Source organism: Pan troglodytes, chromosome 14 (genome assembly GCF_028858775.2).
Source record: "Pan troglodytes isolate AG18354 chromosome 14, NHGRI_mPanTro3-v2.0_pri, whole genome shotgun sequence".
NCBI lineage: Eukaryota > Metazoa > Chordata > Mammalia > Primates > Hominidae > Pan > Pan troglodytes.
Genome location: NC_072412.2, coordinates 25850420 through 25866944, shown reverse-complemented (window position 1 = coordinate 25866944; position 16525 = coordinate 25850420). Strand labels below are relative to the sequence as shown.

The 16525-nt window shown below is 46.0% G+C and overlaps 1 protein-coding gene across 4 annotated transcripts in view; it reads right to left on the bottom strand.

Annotated features, from left to right (window-relative positions):
- Positions 1-11560: 11560 nt before the first annotated feature.
- Positions 11561-16525, bottom strand: part of WASF3 (WASP family member 3) — a 131270-nt gene continuing 126305 nt past the window's right edge. For 3 of the 4 annotated variants that reach the window (XM_024348486.3, XM_054664782.2, XM_054664784.2), the window contains one exon: positions 11561-14808. In XM_024348486.3, coding sequence (XP_024204254.2) covers positions 14651-14808 — 158 coding nt within the window. In that variant the 3' untranslated portion in view covers positions 11561-14650. 4 annotated transcript variants of the gene reach the window in all.

The window sequence follows — 16525 nt, the reverse complement described above, 5'->3', positions numbered from 1 at the left end:
AATGTACGGGGGCCTCAGCCAATCCCTTGAGGGCCTGAGTAGAACAAAAGGAGAAAGAATCCGCCCCTTTTGCTTCCTGCCTGCCTGCGTGGGCAGATCTCATCTCATCTTCTCCTGCCCTTCAACTGGGATTTACACCTCGAGGCCCCTTGGTTCCCAGGCCTTTGGACACAGACTGGAATTGCACTACCCACTCTCCTGAGTCTCCAGCTTGCAGATGGCAGGTCATGGAACTTCTCAGCCTCCATAATAGTGTAAGTCAATTCCTCATAATAAGTCTCTTCATGTATATGTTAACTTGACTAAGCCACTGGCTGTTCAGATTAAACACTACATATTTTTTTTTATAAATACATATATACACATCTCCTACTGATTCTGTTTCTCTGTGAAACCCTGAATAATACAACCCCCCATTGCTTTACTGTTTTGCCTCGATAGTAGAGCAATAAGGCAAATTGTATGACAGTGAGCAGCAGCTGTGTCTTTCATCTCAACATCACTCTGCCTAGCATATCAAAGAGGATTTTTACATTTAAAAATAATTAGGACTTTTTTTAGATAGGTAAACGCTCACATGATGAAAAGTACTAAAAAGGTCTGCAGTAGAGATCTCCCCACCACTTTACCCCAAGATACTCAGGGGCTCTGCCCCGAGGTAATGCTATCACTGTCCTGTGGATCATTTTAGAAATATTGTATGCACGTGTAAATGAAGATATATATTGTTTTTTCCTTTTTTAATCTAATATATAGCATATTATATACACATTTTCCTGCTCCTTGCTTTTTTTTACTTTAACAATCTATCTTGAAGATCATTTTAACTCAATGAAAATGGCCTCATTCTTTTTACAGCTGCAGTGTATTCCAATGTGCATAGACTATAATTTAATCAATATTCTGCTGCAAGAACAGTAAGATGTTTTCTAATCTTTTGTTATTTCAAACAGTGCTGAATTGAATATATCTTTTTGTTCATGTGCAAATAAATCTGAAATGTATATCTGTTATAGTTATGAAAGCTGTATAATGAATTACCCCAAGTCTAAGTAATCTAAAATGGAGACCATATTTATTTTTGCTCAGAAATCTGTAATTTTGGCAAGCTGAGCTCAGTAAGGTTGGGCCCTGTCTGTCTCCCTGCAGTGGCTAAGACCCCAGCTGGGAGCAGACCCTCACCTGTGGCCTCTCTATGTGGCCTGGGCTTCCTCGCAACATGGCGGCTGAGTTCCAGAGGTAGCATTCTGAGCAAGAGAGCCAAGCAGAAGCCTCGTTACCTTTTAGGGTGTAGCCTTGGAAATCAGGCACTTCCAAAATCCCACCAGGTTCAAGGAGAAGGAAACAGGGCACACCTCTTGATAGGGAGTGGCAAGATTCTGGAAGAGAATATAGGTCTAGAAATACTGTCATCAGCATTTTTGGAAAATCCAGCCTGCCTCAGATATATTTCTAGAAACGAAATTGGTCGGTCATGGGTATGTACAGTTTTAATTTTGATACAGGGTTGCTAAATTGCCCTCCAAAGAACTCGTACCAGTTCACTCTCAACAGCAGTGCATGAAAAACACATATTTGTTTAATGAAGGAATGAAGGATTGAGCAAGTGAATAGGGAGCCGAACTTGTGAGCCTAGTCTTCAGAGAACGCACTTCATCATCTGGCCACCAGAGGGCGGTGTTTCCCCACAGACCCGCAGAATGGCGCCCTCGGAAAGGAAGAGCTACTGGCTCTGCAGCGATATTAACTAGCTTCCAGGAGGCGGAGGCCAGCGCCTCCCTGCATCCCCGTCTCGGCATTAAACCAAACGTGGACGCCCTTGATAGACTTTTAAAGGGAAAGCAGGAATCGTCCTTTACACTTCACCTGCTTTTTACAGCGCAGGGGCCTCTGACATTTGTGTAAAATCCACCCGCCAGGAACTGCAGGCTCAGAGCTCAGAAGCGCCCTGTCCTCTTCAGGAGCCCGGGGGCTGACGCCACTCCTTCGAGGGGGCCAAGGCTGAAAAATCAGCTGGCAAAAGGCAGATTAATTGGAGAAAAGGCATACACGTTTATGTAACGTATGTACACAGGAGCCTTCAGCATAAAGAACGAACGTACAGGGGAACTTGTCCACTTTTATGCTTCTGTCCAACAAAGTATGGACGGCCGGGTAGAATATGATCAGACAAGAAGGGTGTGATCTAACGCTGAGACCGAGTGAGGACACCCACCAAGGCCTGTCCGGCTAGATTCTGCCTGGCCTCTCTGAGCACACATTCCTTCCTTCTGGAATGAGGGGGTCTTACGACCAGCAGTCAAACAAGGTAGGTCAGATCATTTCTTTATGACCAGTTTTTACACAGAAAGTCTGAGAAAGAAAAAGAGTAACAGGTTTTATGGCTGGCTTTGGAGAGAAGAGGGTGTGGTTTCTATGACCCATCTTGGGGAAGAGGGATTCTGGTTTCTATGGGTAGCCTTGGGGGAAAATGGGACTAAGAGACAGGAGGACGGGAGGAGGTCAGGGAAAACCTTTTGCTTCTGAGGCTGCTTCCAAGACTTTCATTTTGGGGTACAATTTTCTGAGCCCCAACACTTTCAAAGACAGATTTCCAAATGGTTTTAGTTTTAAATGTTCAAATACCTAGGCCTGCACTCCAGCCCTGGGAGAAGCAGGAACACAGGTAGAGGCCAGGGACACGGTGACGCTGCGTCCCCCGCATCTCCTCCAGAGTGGTCATAGAGGACACTGCCACCCCACTCCACCTTCATGCAGCTCACTCCTGAGGAGGGCTCTGAGCCACAACCCTGAGCCTCGCCTGCCTCCTTCCTGCTCAGGGAGCCCTTGGGGCTGGGGGGTGGCATCCCAGGGTTTGGGGGGTGTCAAGCAAGATTTCCCAGCCCACACCCACATTGGCAACCCCACTCCGCTCTCTGTACACATGGTGTGCAGGCTGACCTCCATATCCTCAGCTCCCAGGCCACTCCGAAGCTAGCCTGGTCACACAGCTGCCTGTTCCCCGACACTCCCCAGCTCCCTTCCAGCAGCCGCTCTCCAAAACAGCCACTCCTCTGTCCCTACTCCTCTGCCCGGTGTAGAGCCAGTGCCCCGTGCATGCTCCTGGCGTAGAGCCAGTGCCCCGTGCATGCTCCTGGAGGAGGCCTGTGCAGCGCAGGGCTGCTCTTGAGGAACCCCGAACCCTCACCCCTCACCCCTCACCCATGGGGCCAGCCCTGCTTCCTGCCTCCCTAAACACCCTCCTTCAACATTTGCAGGGAAAAAGGCAGGACAGTTCAACAGCGCAGCTCTGATGTCAGGATGATTCCATCACGGGTAAACTTAAAAATGAAGTGAGCCAAGCAGACGTCCCCTACTCCATCCCAGACATTTACTTCAACCTAGACCCAGGGTGGAGCTGGGGAGGGTGAGAGTCAGGACTGGGAGCAACCTACAGCTCTGGGAGTTTAACCATTGGCTTCTAGGCCAAATCTGGGGGCAGGCCACATTCTGAGGCTAGCCCTGCAGCCTCACATTCAAAGAGGCCACATTGTTCCTTGTTCCTCCTATCAAGCTCATCTGCTTTTGGGTGTCCATTTGGGCCTCCAGCCATCACCCTCCAAGTGGCAATCAGGGCCATGGCTTCCAGGCAGAGCAGCTGAATGGCTGCGAGCTGACCAGCTTCCTCCTGCAAAGGGCCCTTGGGGAGGAGCTCAGAGCCAGGGATTCAGGTCTGGCATCAGAAGGGCTGGGCATGGAATACAACATAGCAAGACCCCATCTCTACAAAAAATAGCCAGATGTGGTGGTCTGCACCTGTAGTCCCAGCTACTCCGGAGATTTGAGGCAGGAGGATCGCTGGAGCTCAAGACTGCAGTGAGCTATGATCGTACCACTGCACTCCAGCCTGAGCAACAAATGAGACCCTGTCTCAAAAAGAAAAGAAAAGAAAAGAAAAGATTGCTCAGCCCAAAGCTTCTGCTTCTTCATCTAAGCGGGAAATGCGACGGAGGATGTCACCACACTCCAGCAGAGATGCACCAGTCTGAGGCTCAGACCTGCTTACGCTGTAGGGCCCACAGCTTCCCTCCGGCAGCTACAGCTGTTCCTTTGGCGGACATGTGGCGGTCCTGGGGATGCAGTGGTTGATTTTCGTGTCATCTGCCCCTCTAGGCGGGGTCAGGCACAGAGGGGTCCCCAGTGAGAAGTTCACACACTGAGTCACGCTAAGGTGGAGGACTGGGGACTCCAGGCTCCACTCACCTGCTCCCCACCACCCGACCCCGCTGTCAGTGGCCCAGGCCCCAGAGGGCGGGACTGTCCTCCTTTCCTGCCCTGGCTGCACCTCGCACTGCTTCCTAGTTAACACCCGCTGAGCTGCTGAACTCAGGGGGCCCCACCTCCTCCCTCACTAGGCCTGAATCAGGGAGACGCTCTTCCTAATCGCCTTCCACAATCTCTTCCTTCCAAGGGCCTTAGCACAGACAGCGCTGCTCCCTTTCCGTGCTTGGCTGGGAACAAGTCCAGCTGGGCGACAGGGAGGGGCAGGCACCGACTGACTCCAGTCTCCTGGGCCACCAGGTTCAACACAGATGTGGCCTTTGTCAGAACGAGGTCAGGGGCCCACCAGGTGTAAATCAGTCTCTGGCCCAGGTCTTAGCAGAAGGCAGATAACCAGGATTCCTAGGTATGGTGGCCACCCAAGAATGTTTACTCTGTTTCCCATTTAAAGTCAAGTAATATGTGGGAAAGTGGATCTGGGGCAGGCCCCACGGGTGGCCCCTGCGCACCCCCAAGGGAAGCCGGTCAGGAAGAGAAGGGGAAGAAAGCTTCCTTCTCCACCTAAGTGTGAAAGCCACAGACAGCCCCCAGCAAAACATCTTTGTAAAAGGTGTGACCCAAAGAAAATCAGTGCAGGCCTTTGCTGTCCTAAATGCGTCCTCTGATGCTGCCTGTCCCAGCTGGGGCCAAGGGGTGGGGTCCTGCTGCTGTGGCGCATTGCCTCTTAGGTCTCCACTGCCTGCTGGAGGAGGAGGGAGGGCTGGCCCGACAGCGCAGGAGATGCATCACGCAAACAGCCTAGGGCAGAAGTCAGGGGGCAGGACACAGGGGCCATGCAGGGACACATAAGAGTGCCAGGCTGATGTCACGGCAGCCAGTGGGGGGAAGCTAGAAGAGGCCATGCTGACTTTCTCCGCCTGCATGCAGTGTGCCAGCCCCTGTGTCTGCCACAAGGACCCAAGCAGAGACTATGGCCCTCTCCCTACTCCAGCCCGGGAAGGCCATCCAGTGAGTAACATCAGTGGGGACAGCCCACAGGCAAAGCTCAGGCCCCCACCTCTCCTCCCTAGGCCCTGAATAGGAAGGAGCTCCTGAATGGCCTGTGCCAGGACCGTGAGCTCCCACGTGCTTTGTGCGGCCAGCACCATTGATCTGACCAAGCAGGAAGCTCAGGGGCGTGCAGACAGCAGGGGAACAGCAGGGGCGTGCAGACAGCAGGGGCTGTGGAACAGGGAGAGCTGCTCCGAAAGGAACATGGGAGTTAAGGATGGCAGCTCTGCATCTTTCCATCTGGGGTCCAAAGATGAAAACAACTGGGTCATAACCCAGCTCACCTTTGTGGGCAGGGTTTCGGCTGCTGCCAACCAGACACCGGAGGAAGGGACAGCCCCTGATGGAGAGGGCGCTGGGTCCCCCTGGAGTCCATGAGGCACCATTAGTCGTCCAATAGCCCAGAACATCGCAGGTGGCATCTTCAGGCTCCTGTCAATCATTCCAGGTCAGCACGAAGGCAGGGCCTAACTCTGGCGTGCCTAGTAAGAACCACTCCAGAAGGCTGCCGGGTGAACTGCGGATTCTGGGTCCTGTGCTCCAGGTTTTGATGCAGTAGGTTTGGGATGGGGCCTGGAAATCTGCATTTGAACACGCATACCAGGGGAGCGGGTGAGTGGAGCCCAGAGTCCCGTCCTCCAGCTTAGCGTGACTCAGTGTGTGAACCCCTCACTGGGGACCGCTCTGTGCCTGACCCCGCCTACAGGGGCAGATGATGCGAAAATCAAGCCCTTCTGATGCCAGACCTGAATCCCTGGCTCTGAGCTCATCCCACAAGGTTCCTTGTGGGAACGAGCCTGGGAGGAACCCAGGCTCAGCTGAGAAGGCACTGAAGGGGACTCCTTCCTGGTGCCCAGGGGCATCTCGGCTGAGACACGTCTTCTAATCTCTGCTGAGAGAGGGCCAGCTCCTTTATTAACTTATGTGGGCTTCTGCACCCCCAAAACCCAGTGTGGCAGGATCTGACCGGGCTGGCATTGGAAGCATCAGGGGAAGACAGGAGAGGACAGGTCACCTGTCGGGGGAAGAGGGAAGGACAGCAGAAACCAAGGCGATGTGGGGGCCACAGGGACCCACGGCCTCTGTGAGGAAGGAGCCTGTCAAGGAGGGAGGAGGGAGGCTTGCAGTGACAAGGCGAGCCAGAGACCAGGGACAGGAGGGACACAGGGCTGCTGGAGCCACAGCAACACTGCGACCTGTGCAAATGGAAATGTGGCCAGGTGCCCTGGGAGGAGGCAACCTGGGGCCCTTCATGGTGAGTCATCCAGTGCTGATCACCATGCTGCTTCCTGCCCCGACCTCAAGGCATGTCGCTGAAATTCCCCAATTGGAAAACCAAATGAAGGCCCAGGTCTTTGATTCTTGGTGTGTGGGTGTGTGTGATTTTTGTTGTTTTTTTGTGAGACATAGTCTCACTCTGTCACCCAGGCTGGAGTGCAGTGGTGTGATCATAGTTCACTGCAGCCTTGACTCCCTGGGCGCAAGCAATCCTCCCATCTCAGCCTCCTGAGTAGCCGGAACAACAGGAGTGAGCTGCCAAGCCCAGCTAATTTTTCTTTTTGGAGCAATGGGGTCTTGCTATGTTGCCTAGGCTGGTCTCAAACTCCTGAGCTCAAGTGATCCTCCCATCTTGGCTTCCCAAATTGCTGGAGTTATGGGCATGAGCCACCACCATGCCTGGCTAGGTCTCTGAAATATTAAAAGACATTTCAAGGAGCTGAAAGCTGCTCCCCTAACTTAATTATCAAGATCTTCAAGTGTGGCTCTCAGAAGATACACTTCAAACCACCGTCACCTACACACATGCAAAGAACGCATTCAGAAACATCTTCTGAATGCGGATGCTAAGTCATGTTCACAGGTTCAGGACGTGCCAGCTGCAGAGTCAAACTGCTGTTTAAACTGGTTTTAGGCCACAGCAGCTGACGCACATCCTCGAATATGAAATGCTTTTAAATGTCACTTCACGTTAAGTACCACTTGGTAGGTTTTTAAATTACCCTTAAATGGCATATTTTCTTAATTTTTCTTCATGGTAAATCATCGGCCAATTCACCACCTCTAACTAATCATGGTGCTGTATTTAAAGCTAATTACTCACATCACAAGTACACAGGGCAAATGCAGTGGGGCAATTAAAAGATCGCACATACAGATATCCACAGGACAGTACTCGCGTGTTTTGGCAAATCAATGTCCAGGTGCCAGGCCCGGAAAGAAAGTATACTCGGGAAGCAAATCTCCTTCTCATCTAGTTCCCTGTTGGGACACCTCTACAAGTTACCCACACCTCCAAATTAAATATCCATGTCCTCAAAAGCTTGTGACACAGCTCTGTATTAGGACTGTCTTCACAGAACACAAAATCTGAGTACAGTACACGGTCCCATAACGACGTGAACCCTTACATACTGGTGATGCTAGGCAGTGGTTACGAAGTTTTAGGTAGTGGAACCCTTGATTCAAATGAACCCCAATAATTAAAAGTAAATATTTTATGTGTATAGATTTATTCCTGAATCTAAATTTATAAAACTCAGTGAAAATATTAAAGTTATTTGATGAACATAAAAATGGAGACTGGGGGTAAGGCTGACGATTTGTTAAAGTAGTCTTAATGCCCATGTGACTCACATACTGTTCTGCTTGCACTGTTTAAAGAACATTCTGGGTTTGGGTTTTTTTTGTTTTTTGTTTTTTGAGACATAGTCTCTCTCTGTCACCCAGGCTGGAGCGCAATGGTGCAATCCCTGCTCACTGCAACCTCCGCCTTCCAGGTTCAAGCAATTCTCCTGCCTCAGCCTCCCGGGTAGCTGGGATTACAGGCACACACCACCATGCATGGCTAATTTTTGTATTTTTAGTAGAGACGGGGTTTCACCATGTTGGCCAGGCTGGTTTCGAACTCCTGACCTCAAGTGATCCACCCACCTCAGCCTCCCAAAGTGCTGGGATTACAGGCATGCCACAGCATCCGGCCTTAAAGAACATTCTGATTCACAGATAAGACGCAGACACATGTTTCCTATCACATCATGCAATACTTGGATACCATTTTGTTAAAGAACTATGTCACCAGTTTTATTGTGGGGTCCTTGCAAACACAAGTTTGCTTGGCAGAAAAATGGAGACACTGATCATTTGTTGTAATTGGGTATTAAACATCAGTTTGCATTTTTAAATTTATATTAACATTTTTAAAAATAAATGTTGCATCAAATATTTATAGAATGAGGCTTCTGGGACTGGAGAACTAGCTCATTTCAGACCAAATCACTACAGATAACAATTATGAACTGGACAAAATACACCTCACAGCCATCGAAGGCATTGCATAGAAATCAAAACCAGAAACACACGAGAGGGGAGCTAACGCTTGGCAGAAGAAAAAGGCTTTGCATTTCTGATTATTAAAGGCGTTTTGGTGAGGGCAGGCCCTGTTCTGCCAAGCAGGCAGCTAAGCCTGAACAGAAAATCTGCAGTCTCGGCTGGCTGACTTAACCCACCATCTTATTGGCTTAAAAAAATGAGAGGGCTGAGTTCAGAGCGATCAAAGAAGATTGAAAGTGAAGTGTTCCTACAAACAAGAGCCAGAGGGGGATCCAAAAATTCTGTGTAAAACTGCCTGAGTCTCTGTTTGATTCTGTAACCAAGCGTGAGCCAAATAAACTCCAAACAGCCTGGCTAAGGTTAAAAGAACTTAAGAAATTTCTGCTATTGTCTATTGTGTGTGTGCTGGGTGATGGGGGCAGGGAGGAATTGAGAGTTTAATTCTAGCCATGTTAACTGTCTTCTTTAAAAAAAAAAAAATCAGTACTTTTTGGAGGAACATAACAGAATCCAGAGTCTCTAAAATGTATCATTCACCGAGTTTACAATACAATCCAAAACTATTAGGCATGCACTCAAGAGTGAAAATAGTCAACAGCGACTGATCCTGAAAAAAAAAAAAATCCAGATGTTGGAATTAGCAAAGATTTTTAAAGAGCCAGTATAACTATGCTCAAAGATGTAAAGGAAAATAAGCTTATAATAAATGAACAACAAAAAAGAACCATTAGGACATTCTAGAGTGAAAAAATCCAATGTCTGAAATAAAAAATTTACTAGATGGGCTTAAGAGCAAATTATATAACAGATGACAGAATAGAGTCAGTGAACCTACTCTAAGTGTATTTTACATTATATTAAACTCTAATGATATGTATGCTGAAGAATTCAGGGGTGAAGTATACACATTACTTTGAAATCCATAAAAAATAAGAATTGATGAACAGATGGAGAGGGGTATATGAGTGTTTACTGAACAACTTTATTGTAGATTTTAATTTTTTTCATAATGAAACAGAGGGTGAGGGATATTTACCTAACTCTGAAAGGTGGAACAGGAGGACCTTGAACTCTTGAAAATTCAAGAGTCAAGAGACCAAGCTTTGAGCCCCCATCAATGGAAGCAATGGCCTTTTCCCCATCTTTAAAGGTAGGAGCTAGACTAGCAGAGCACTAAGATGCCTTCTAAATACATATAAATAAAACGGACCTAAGATCCTTTCTAATATTAGTGCCATCTAAGGCATGAGGCTATCAAGATCAATTAAAAAACCAATAGGCTGTAAATATGAATATTTTGATAGGTGTGCAGCTATGGCAGACATGTCATCATGGTGGGGTTTGTTGGTTCAGAAAGCTCCCTAAATCCCGAATGCTGGGCATGGGAGGTTTCCAGCATCTTTGTATCCCATCTCATGACACTTCTTCCTCTCAGTGCTTCCATTCCACGATACTTTAGTTCCATTCTCACCCCATACTATCTTTCCCATCTTAGGGAATGCACAGGCTGTTCTCTCTACTGAAAAACTCCTTTCCTTTCCCTGAGCTAACTTCTGTTCATTCTCAAATCTCAGCTTCTCTTGGCCCACTGAGATTGGGCACTTCTCATTCTGCCCCAAACTACAGCACATGTCAAATGATCTAAATTACTTATTCGACAATATTTAATGTCCTTTTTTCTCATTAGATGAGCAGCTCCATGAGGGCAGGGCCCAGCCTGCCACTCTTTTTCAGCCAGTGGCTTGTAGACGAAAGAGGTGGGTCACATCCACTGGGTGTCTGCTTAGCACCAGGCACTCTTCCAAGTGTTTTACACATATCCATGTATTTAAAATCTTATTAGGCTCACAAACAGTTGTTGAAGAAGCCTCCCCTTTTTCCCTATGAACAACAATCCCTAAATAACTATTTGAAACCTAGAAAGTGCCAGGCACTGTGCTCAACACACAGGATACAGCAGAACAGGCCCCTTCCTGCCTCCCAGAGCTCAGTCTGGTGGGGAATACACACCATAAAGAGGGAGCCACACATCAGATGACAAGTACTAAGGAGGAAATGCAAGGTCAAGGTATTTGGTAGAATTCGCCATGTTTTAAAAAGTTGCTCACACTTTACTTTTTGCTAAAGAAAACCACTCAGGAATCCATCCACTCATCTAATCATGCAAAAAGCAGCTGCTCATTGTCTAGGAGACTGGGTGCTGTGCCAAGGCTCTCAGGATGCAAAGATGACTTAGATCTACAAGGAACACACAGTCTAGTGAAAGGCTACACACAGAACCAGCCATCGTACCACATGATGCGTGCCATGGTAGAGGTACACACCGTGTGCATCAGGAACTTGAAAGCAGCTTCTACAGGAAGCCTGACCTCCAGTCTGGCTGTCTCTGATGTATGTGGCCACACTTACCCACCCAATCTCAACTCTCATTACCCCCACATGTGATTCTGCCCCAGAACTGAGTTTTCTATCGACCAAGGTCCCTGAGAGAGTAACTTAGCTTCACTCTAGTTTTCCCACATATGAAACAGAATGTTAAGGATTATTGTAAGGATTAAATGAAAACATCTCATAAGCAATACATACATACTACAGCGTGTTATTCACTTTTACCGTTGAGAGTAAATGTGGTTAAGACCCTCTTGCCCCAGGCTCTATCCTCTCAACAGGTGGCTGCCCTACTCCCAGCATGGCCTTTTCTTTCTAACCAGACTAGTGCTGCCCCGAGTCATTCAGGAATTCAATCTGAACTCTTGGTGACACAAAAATTATGTAGAAACTTAAATGGAAACCAAAGTAGTGTCTTCTGTTGTCTAATAAGGAAAATGCTAAACAAAAGCAAAAACAAAAAACCACTTAACACCAAGTTCTCTTCCAAAAAAGCCAAACATACAACACTGTTATTAATAAGCAAAACCTCTTAGGGTTAAAAGTGTGATTTTATTTAGATGTTACTTGTACATAATCTATAGTAAGATATACAAACAGATAAAAATTGTTTAACAGTTTTTTTTAATACCACTTTAAATTCAATTTACAACAGCATTGGTAATACTGCAAGATGACTGATACTATGATTTATAAAACAAAAATTACTTGCTACTCTGGCTGATACATTCCCACTAGTCTTTAATGGATTAATATGTATCATGTATTTTAACTGCAAATTATTATAAAACTTTTACAACCTAGCCACTTGGAGCTCAGAAAACATTTTGATGTTCTAAAAACTTACTGAGATGAAAATGTTAATTTTTGAATAGTATCCTTAGTAAAGAAAAACATCAGTGTAGCCAAGCTTATGGTCTGGGGCTGACAGTGCAAACTCACTTGCCTTGTGCTCCGCCGCCTCCTGTGTGCGCAGCCATCGGGGACTGGGCAATCTTCCCATCCCTTCCCTAGGTCTACGCTATGAGAGAAAAGCTTAGGAGACATTAAACTAAAACAGACGTGGAGAAATAATACGAGGGACAATTTAAAATTACCTTACAATTTATAACTATAATTTAAAACACAAAGTTTGGAGAAATGAAATGTGCTTTTGGATGTTTCTTCTCCATTTGTTTTGGTAAATAGTTTTTGAAAATGAAACTGAAAGTTCAAATCTTCTCTTTATTCTTTTCATTGTAATACCATATTAGAAAAGATCTGGATTTAAATTTCAGAATAAATTGAATTTGCTGGAAAAATACTCTAAAAATAATCTAAATTGGATTTCAGTCATTTTCCATTCTTTTAAAGGTTATGGTACACAACAGGGCAAAAGCTTTTTCGCAAGTCATAAAATTGAGTTGAAAATAACCTGTTGATTCAGCTACAGGAAGACAACTAACAATTAACAGGCTCATGAATATTTATGAATAAAGTGCCACTAATTTTATTGTAATAAGATATAAACAGAATAAATCCTGACATGGATAGTAGCTTCTGTGTTCTCTCCATCCTGAGAACAGAAGGGCCATAAAAAAACAAAGAAGCATTATCAAAGGGGAGTTCTAGACCCACACGGGGAACTCCTAATACAAAAGCAACAAGAAAGACAAGTAAGACTTTAAAAGTCACAGAAGTCCTAAGAATAACGCCAATGTAGTAGGCCCTTTTTAACAACAACAACAACAACAACAAAAAAAACAGAGAGAGAGAGAAATTAGAAATTTAGAAGTTCATTAATAACTGTTACTTATATTCAAGGAATTTATAGTGACAGCCTAGTGGTGACCAGCTCTAGGAAGAGACGCTGAAGAGGACGCTCCCAGCACCTGGGACAGAGGAGAGAACAGACACACCAGGGAAGCAGCCTTGGAAAGGGGATGCAGACATGAGGCTTTTCAGGGCTTCAGATCTACATGACTGCACCCAATGGACAGGCTCTGTACAATCACTGCCCACAAGCCCAACAGGTATCCACTCGAGACACACACACTGAGGGTACTTCGGGGCTGGCTGACTTGCTCAGATGCATTTTAACAAAAACCCCCATCACCATCCTGCTCACATTCCTACCGTCACCTCAAACATCTCTTTTAGCTCCAGATTCTTCTCAACATAACTGAGTAACTAACCACAATGGATATGAAATACTGTTGAGTAGGTTAAAGTCCTTAATAAGTCAAGCGTCTTAGCATATTTTTGAAGTCGTATCTATAATCAAAGCCTGGAGCACCTGTTTGTTCAACACAGTTATCTTTCATCCAGAATTACAAAATATAGAAGCTGTCATTCTTGAGTTTCCCCATGGGTCCCTGGTATTGCCCACGTGGGAACAACAGGAAGGGTGGAGGTGAGGGCACAGCGCTGTACTACAGCTGCAGGGCTGATCAAGGGAATCTCATGAGGTGCTTTTTATCATTTAATGTGCCAACAACAGGAGAGAGGAGAACCATGTGCTTCTAGAACAGGGTGAAGGCCCTCCTCACCGGAGTGATCCCTAATCTGGCCCCAGCACCGTGAAAGGTGAATAGCTGTCAATATCTACTTTCACCTAAACCTAAGCTTTTAAAATTCTGACCAAGTGGCGAAAGGTGCCATCTAAAGTGCTCTCTGTTGCTCGCTGAGGAGCTAAGAACTCCTGCGGCTCACTCAGGACACAGCTGTCAGGAAACTAAAGGAGCGGGGCTCCTTTGCAGCCCAGGCCCTGCGCCGCAGCTCTGCCCAGCTCAGCGGTGTAGCTCCCAGAGTCATGGACTGCTCCCATCTGTTCTGGCCAGCTGGTGCCCACACTGGAGAGGCTGGCAAGTATCTTGAGTGTCATCCCCAATGGCCCCAGGAAGGAAAATGGACTCTGTTCTTCACTTTCATTACTGTTGAGCTGCTGAATTCTCTTGCAAAAACCATCAACAGGCATTTACTAAGCAAATGCCCACAGGGAACCCAGCCTGAAAAGGGCCCTTCCAATTTCATATTTGACAGGCATGTGCAGAGGTAATGAAATTATTCAGCAGAGCATCAGATTCACTCAGAGGCTACCAAGCCAAGAAACTGAAAGCAGAAACACTGGATTCTCCCTGTTTGTTGAACCTTTCCCTCTAAAACCAACTTCTTCAGAAACACATCCTTTAAAAAAACAAAAGGAAAAACCAAAGCGGTGAAACAATATCACTTACTGGTTGGAAGACATCACTCTGACATAGTCATTAGTCTTGCAGAGACCTAACACCAGGCAGCTTCACAAACACACAGCAAGTCTGCAGAGTTATATTGATCAGTAAGAGTAAACCCAAACTGCACTAAATACTCTCATGGCCAAGAGGAAAGCAGATGCTGTTTTCAGGACAATGTGATAGTGACAGCCTATTTCCTCATGTGCAGCACAATTTGCTATGTTTAGTGGCACTTAAGTATTACACAGTAAATACTGAAAAGACCCAGAATTTTTGGATGTGCAGAAGCAATATCACATTGTTTATACAAAAGGTGCTATGCTACGGGATTAGAATACCACTATTTGGGTGTAGAGACCACTTAAAATCTTCAACACGCTCCCACACGCGGCCTCTCCGCCGGCCTTTGCTCAGTCGGACCAGTCGTTCTCGTCGAACTCTGAGTCGTCGTCAGAGTCGCTGTACTCCACGGCAATGCGCCGGGACAGGATCGTGGCCACGTCATTCCCCACCGGCTCCCGCTTGGCCTCCTGCTCCCGCTGCTCCTGCACCTTTTTCAGTTGAATTCCTGCAGACACAACATGTGGTTCAGAATCACATCCTTTTGCTGGCTCCAAATTAAAGATAAATGAACAAATATGTCTATTGGACTTTTTTTTCTAATGACACTAAGGACAGAAAGTTTTAGAAATTTGAGGGGAGAAAAGCTCAGGGAATATTAAAAGTTTCATGAGCAAAAACATGCATTCAAAGTGAGAAGTTTTTTTGTAACAAAGTAATGTGTTAAAATATTAAAAATTCCTAATTTCAGTGTACATGAACACCATTAGAGAAAACTGTGGAGCTGCACCATCCCAGACAGCAGCCACTAGGCACATATAGCCTTAAAAGCATGAACTGACATGTGGCTAGTGGCTACTCTCTGGGACGCTGCAGGCTGGAGCATTTCTATCACCACAGGACATCTACTAGGCAGCAACAGCATCCAGAGCCTTGGAAACAGTGTTCTATGCTACTCACTCTCAGCTAACCCAAGAAGTAACTGAGAAACCTTTATTTCAACAATTACTGTGGAAACAAACATAAAATACAATCATCTACTTTCTAGCTTAGTAACAAAGTAAGATATTTGATGATTTAATGTTTATCCATTTTTTTTTTTTTTTGAGATTGGGTCTCACTCTGTGACCCAGGCTGGAGTGCAGTGTTACGATCATGGCTCACTGCAGCCTCGACCTCCTGGGCTCAAGCAATCCTCCCACCTCAGCCTCCTGAGTAGCTGGAACCACTGGCGCACGCCACCATGCACGGTTAAATTTTGTATTTTCTTTTTTGTAGAGATAGAGTCTTGCAATGTTGCCCAAGATGGTATCCATTCATTTTTTAACTGTTTTGAAATAATTTCAGATTTACAGAACAGCTATGAGACCAGCAGAAAAACATTCCCATATTCTTGGATTCCCCAACTGCTAACATCTGACCACATTTATTTCCCAATCTTCCCCTATCATCTTTACACAGACAGACACAGACACTTTTCTCTGGACCATTTGAGAGTGAATGGCATATAATGTCCCTTTACCCCTAAAATAGTTCATGTGTTACCACCCCCGCCTCGCCCACCCAAAATATCAAAATCACAAAATTAGTTTGGATACACTACTACTATCTATCCTACAAATACTATTCAAATTTTGCAAAAAGACCCAATCTAATTGCAAATGGAAAAGATTATCCCTGGTTCAGAATCCAGTGGAAATTATCCGTGACATTGGTTGTCAAGTTTTGTTAATGTCCTTTAATCTGGATAGTTCTTCACGGTCTTTGTGTTTTACAACCTTCTCATTTTTGAAGAATATAGGAAGCTATTTTGCAGAATGTCTGTCGATTTGGGTGTATCAGATGTTTCCTCGAGATTAGATACAGGTTATGTATCTACTCTTGGTAGACAGGGCTTATAAGGTGTTAAAAAAAAAAAAAGCAAATCCAACACCGTCCTACAATGACCCCGAACTTGATATTCATGAGCTAATATACCTCTAGGACTTTTTTATCTTGACAAAATAAAAGTGTGTCAATGATGTCCAGGTACACAGAGGACCCTGGGGTCTTTAGAAGGGTGCGTGGGCCACACTGCGGGCCTGGTTCATGGGCACACAAGAAAAACGCAGAGGCAGCAGCATCACAGCTCCTCTGAAGGACATCCCTGATGCTGAGCTGGCGGGCTGCAGCCAGGCTCCTTGCTGGGTCACTTCCAGATGAGATGACTAAACTGTGACCAAGTC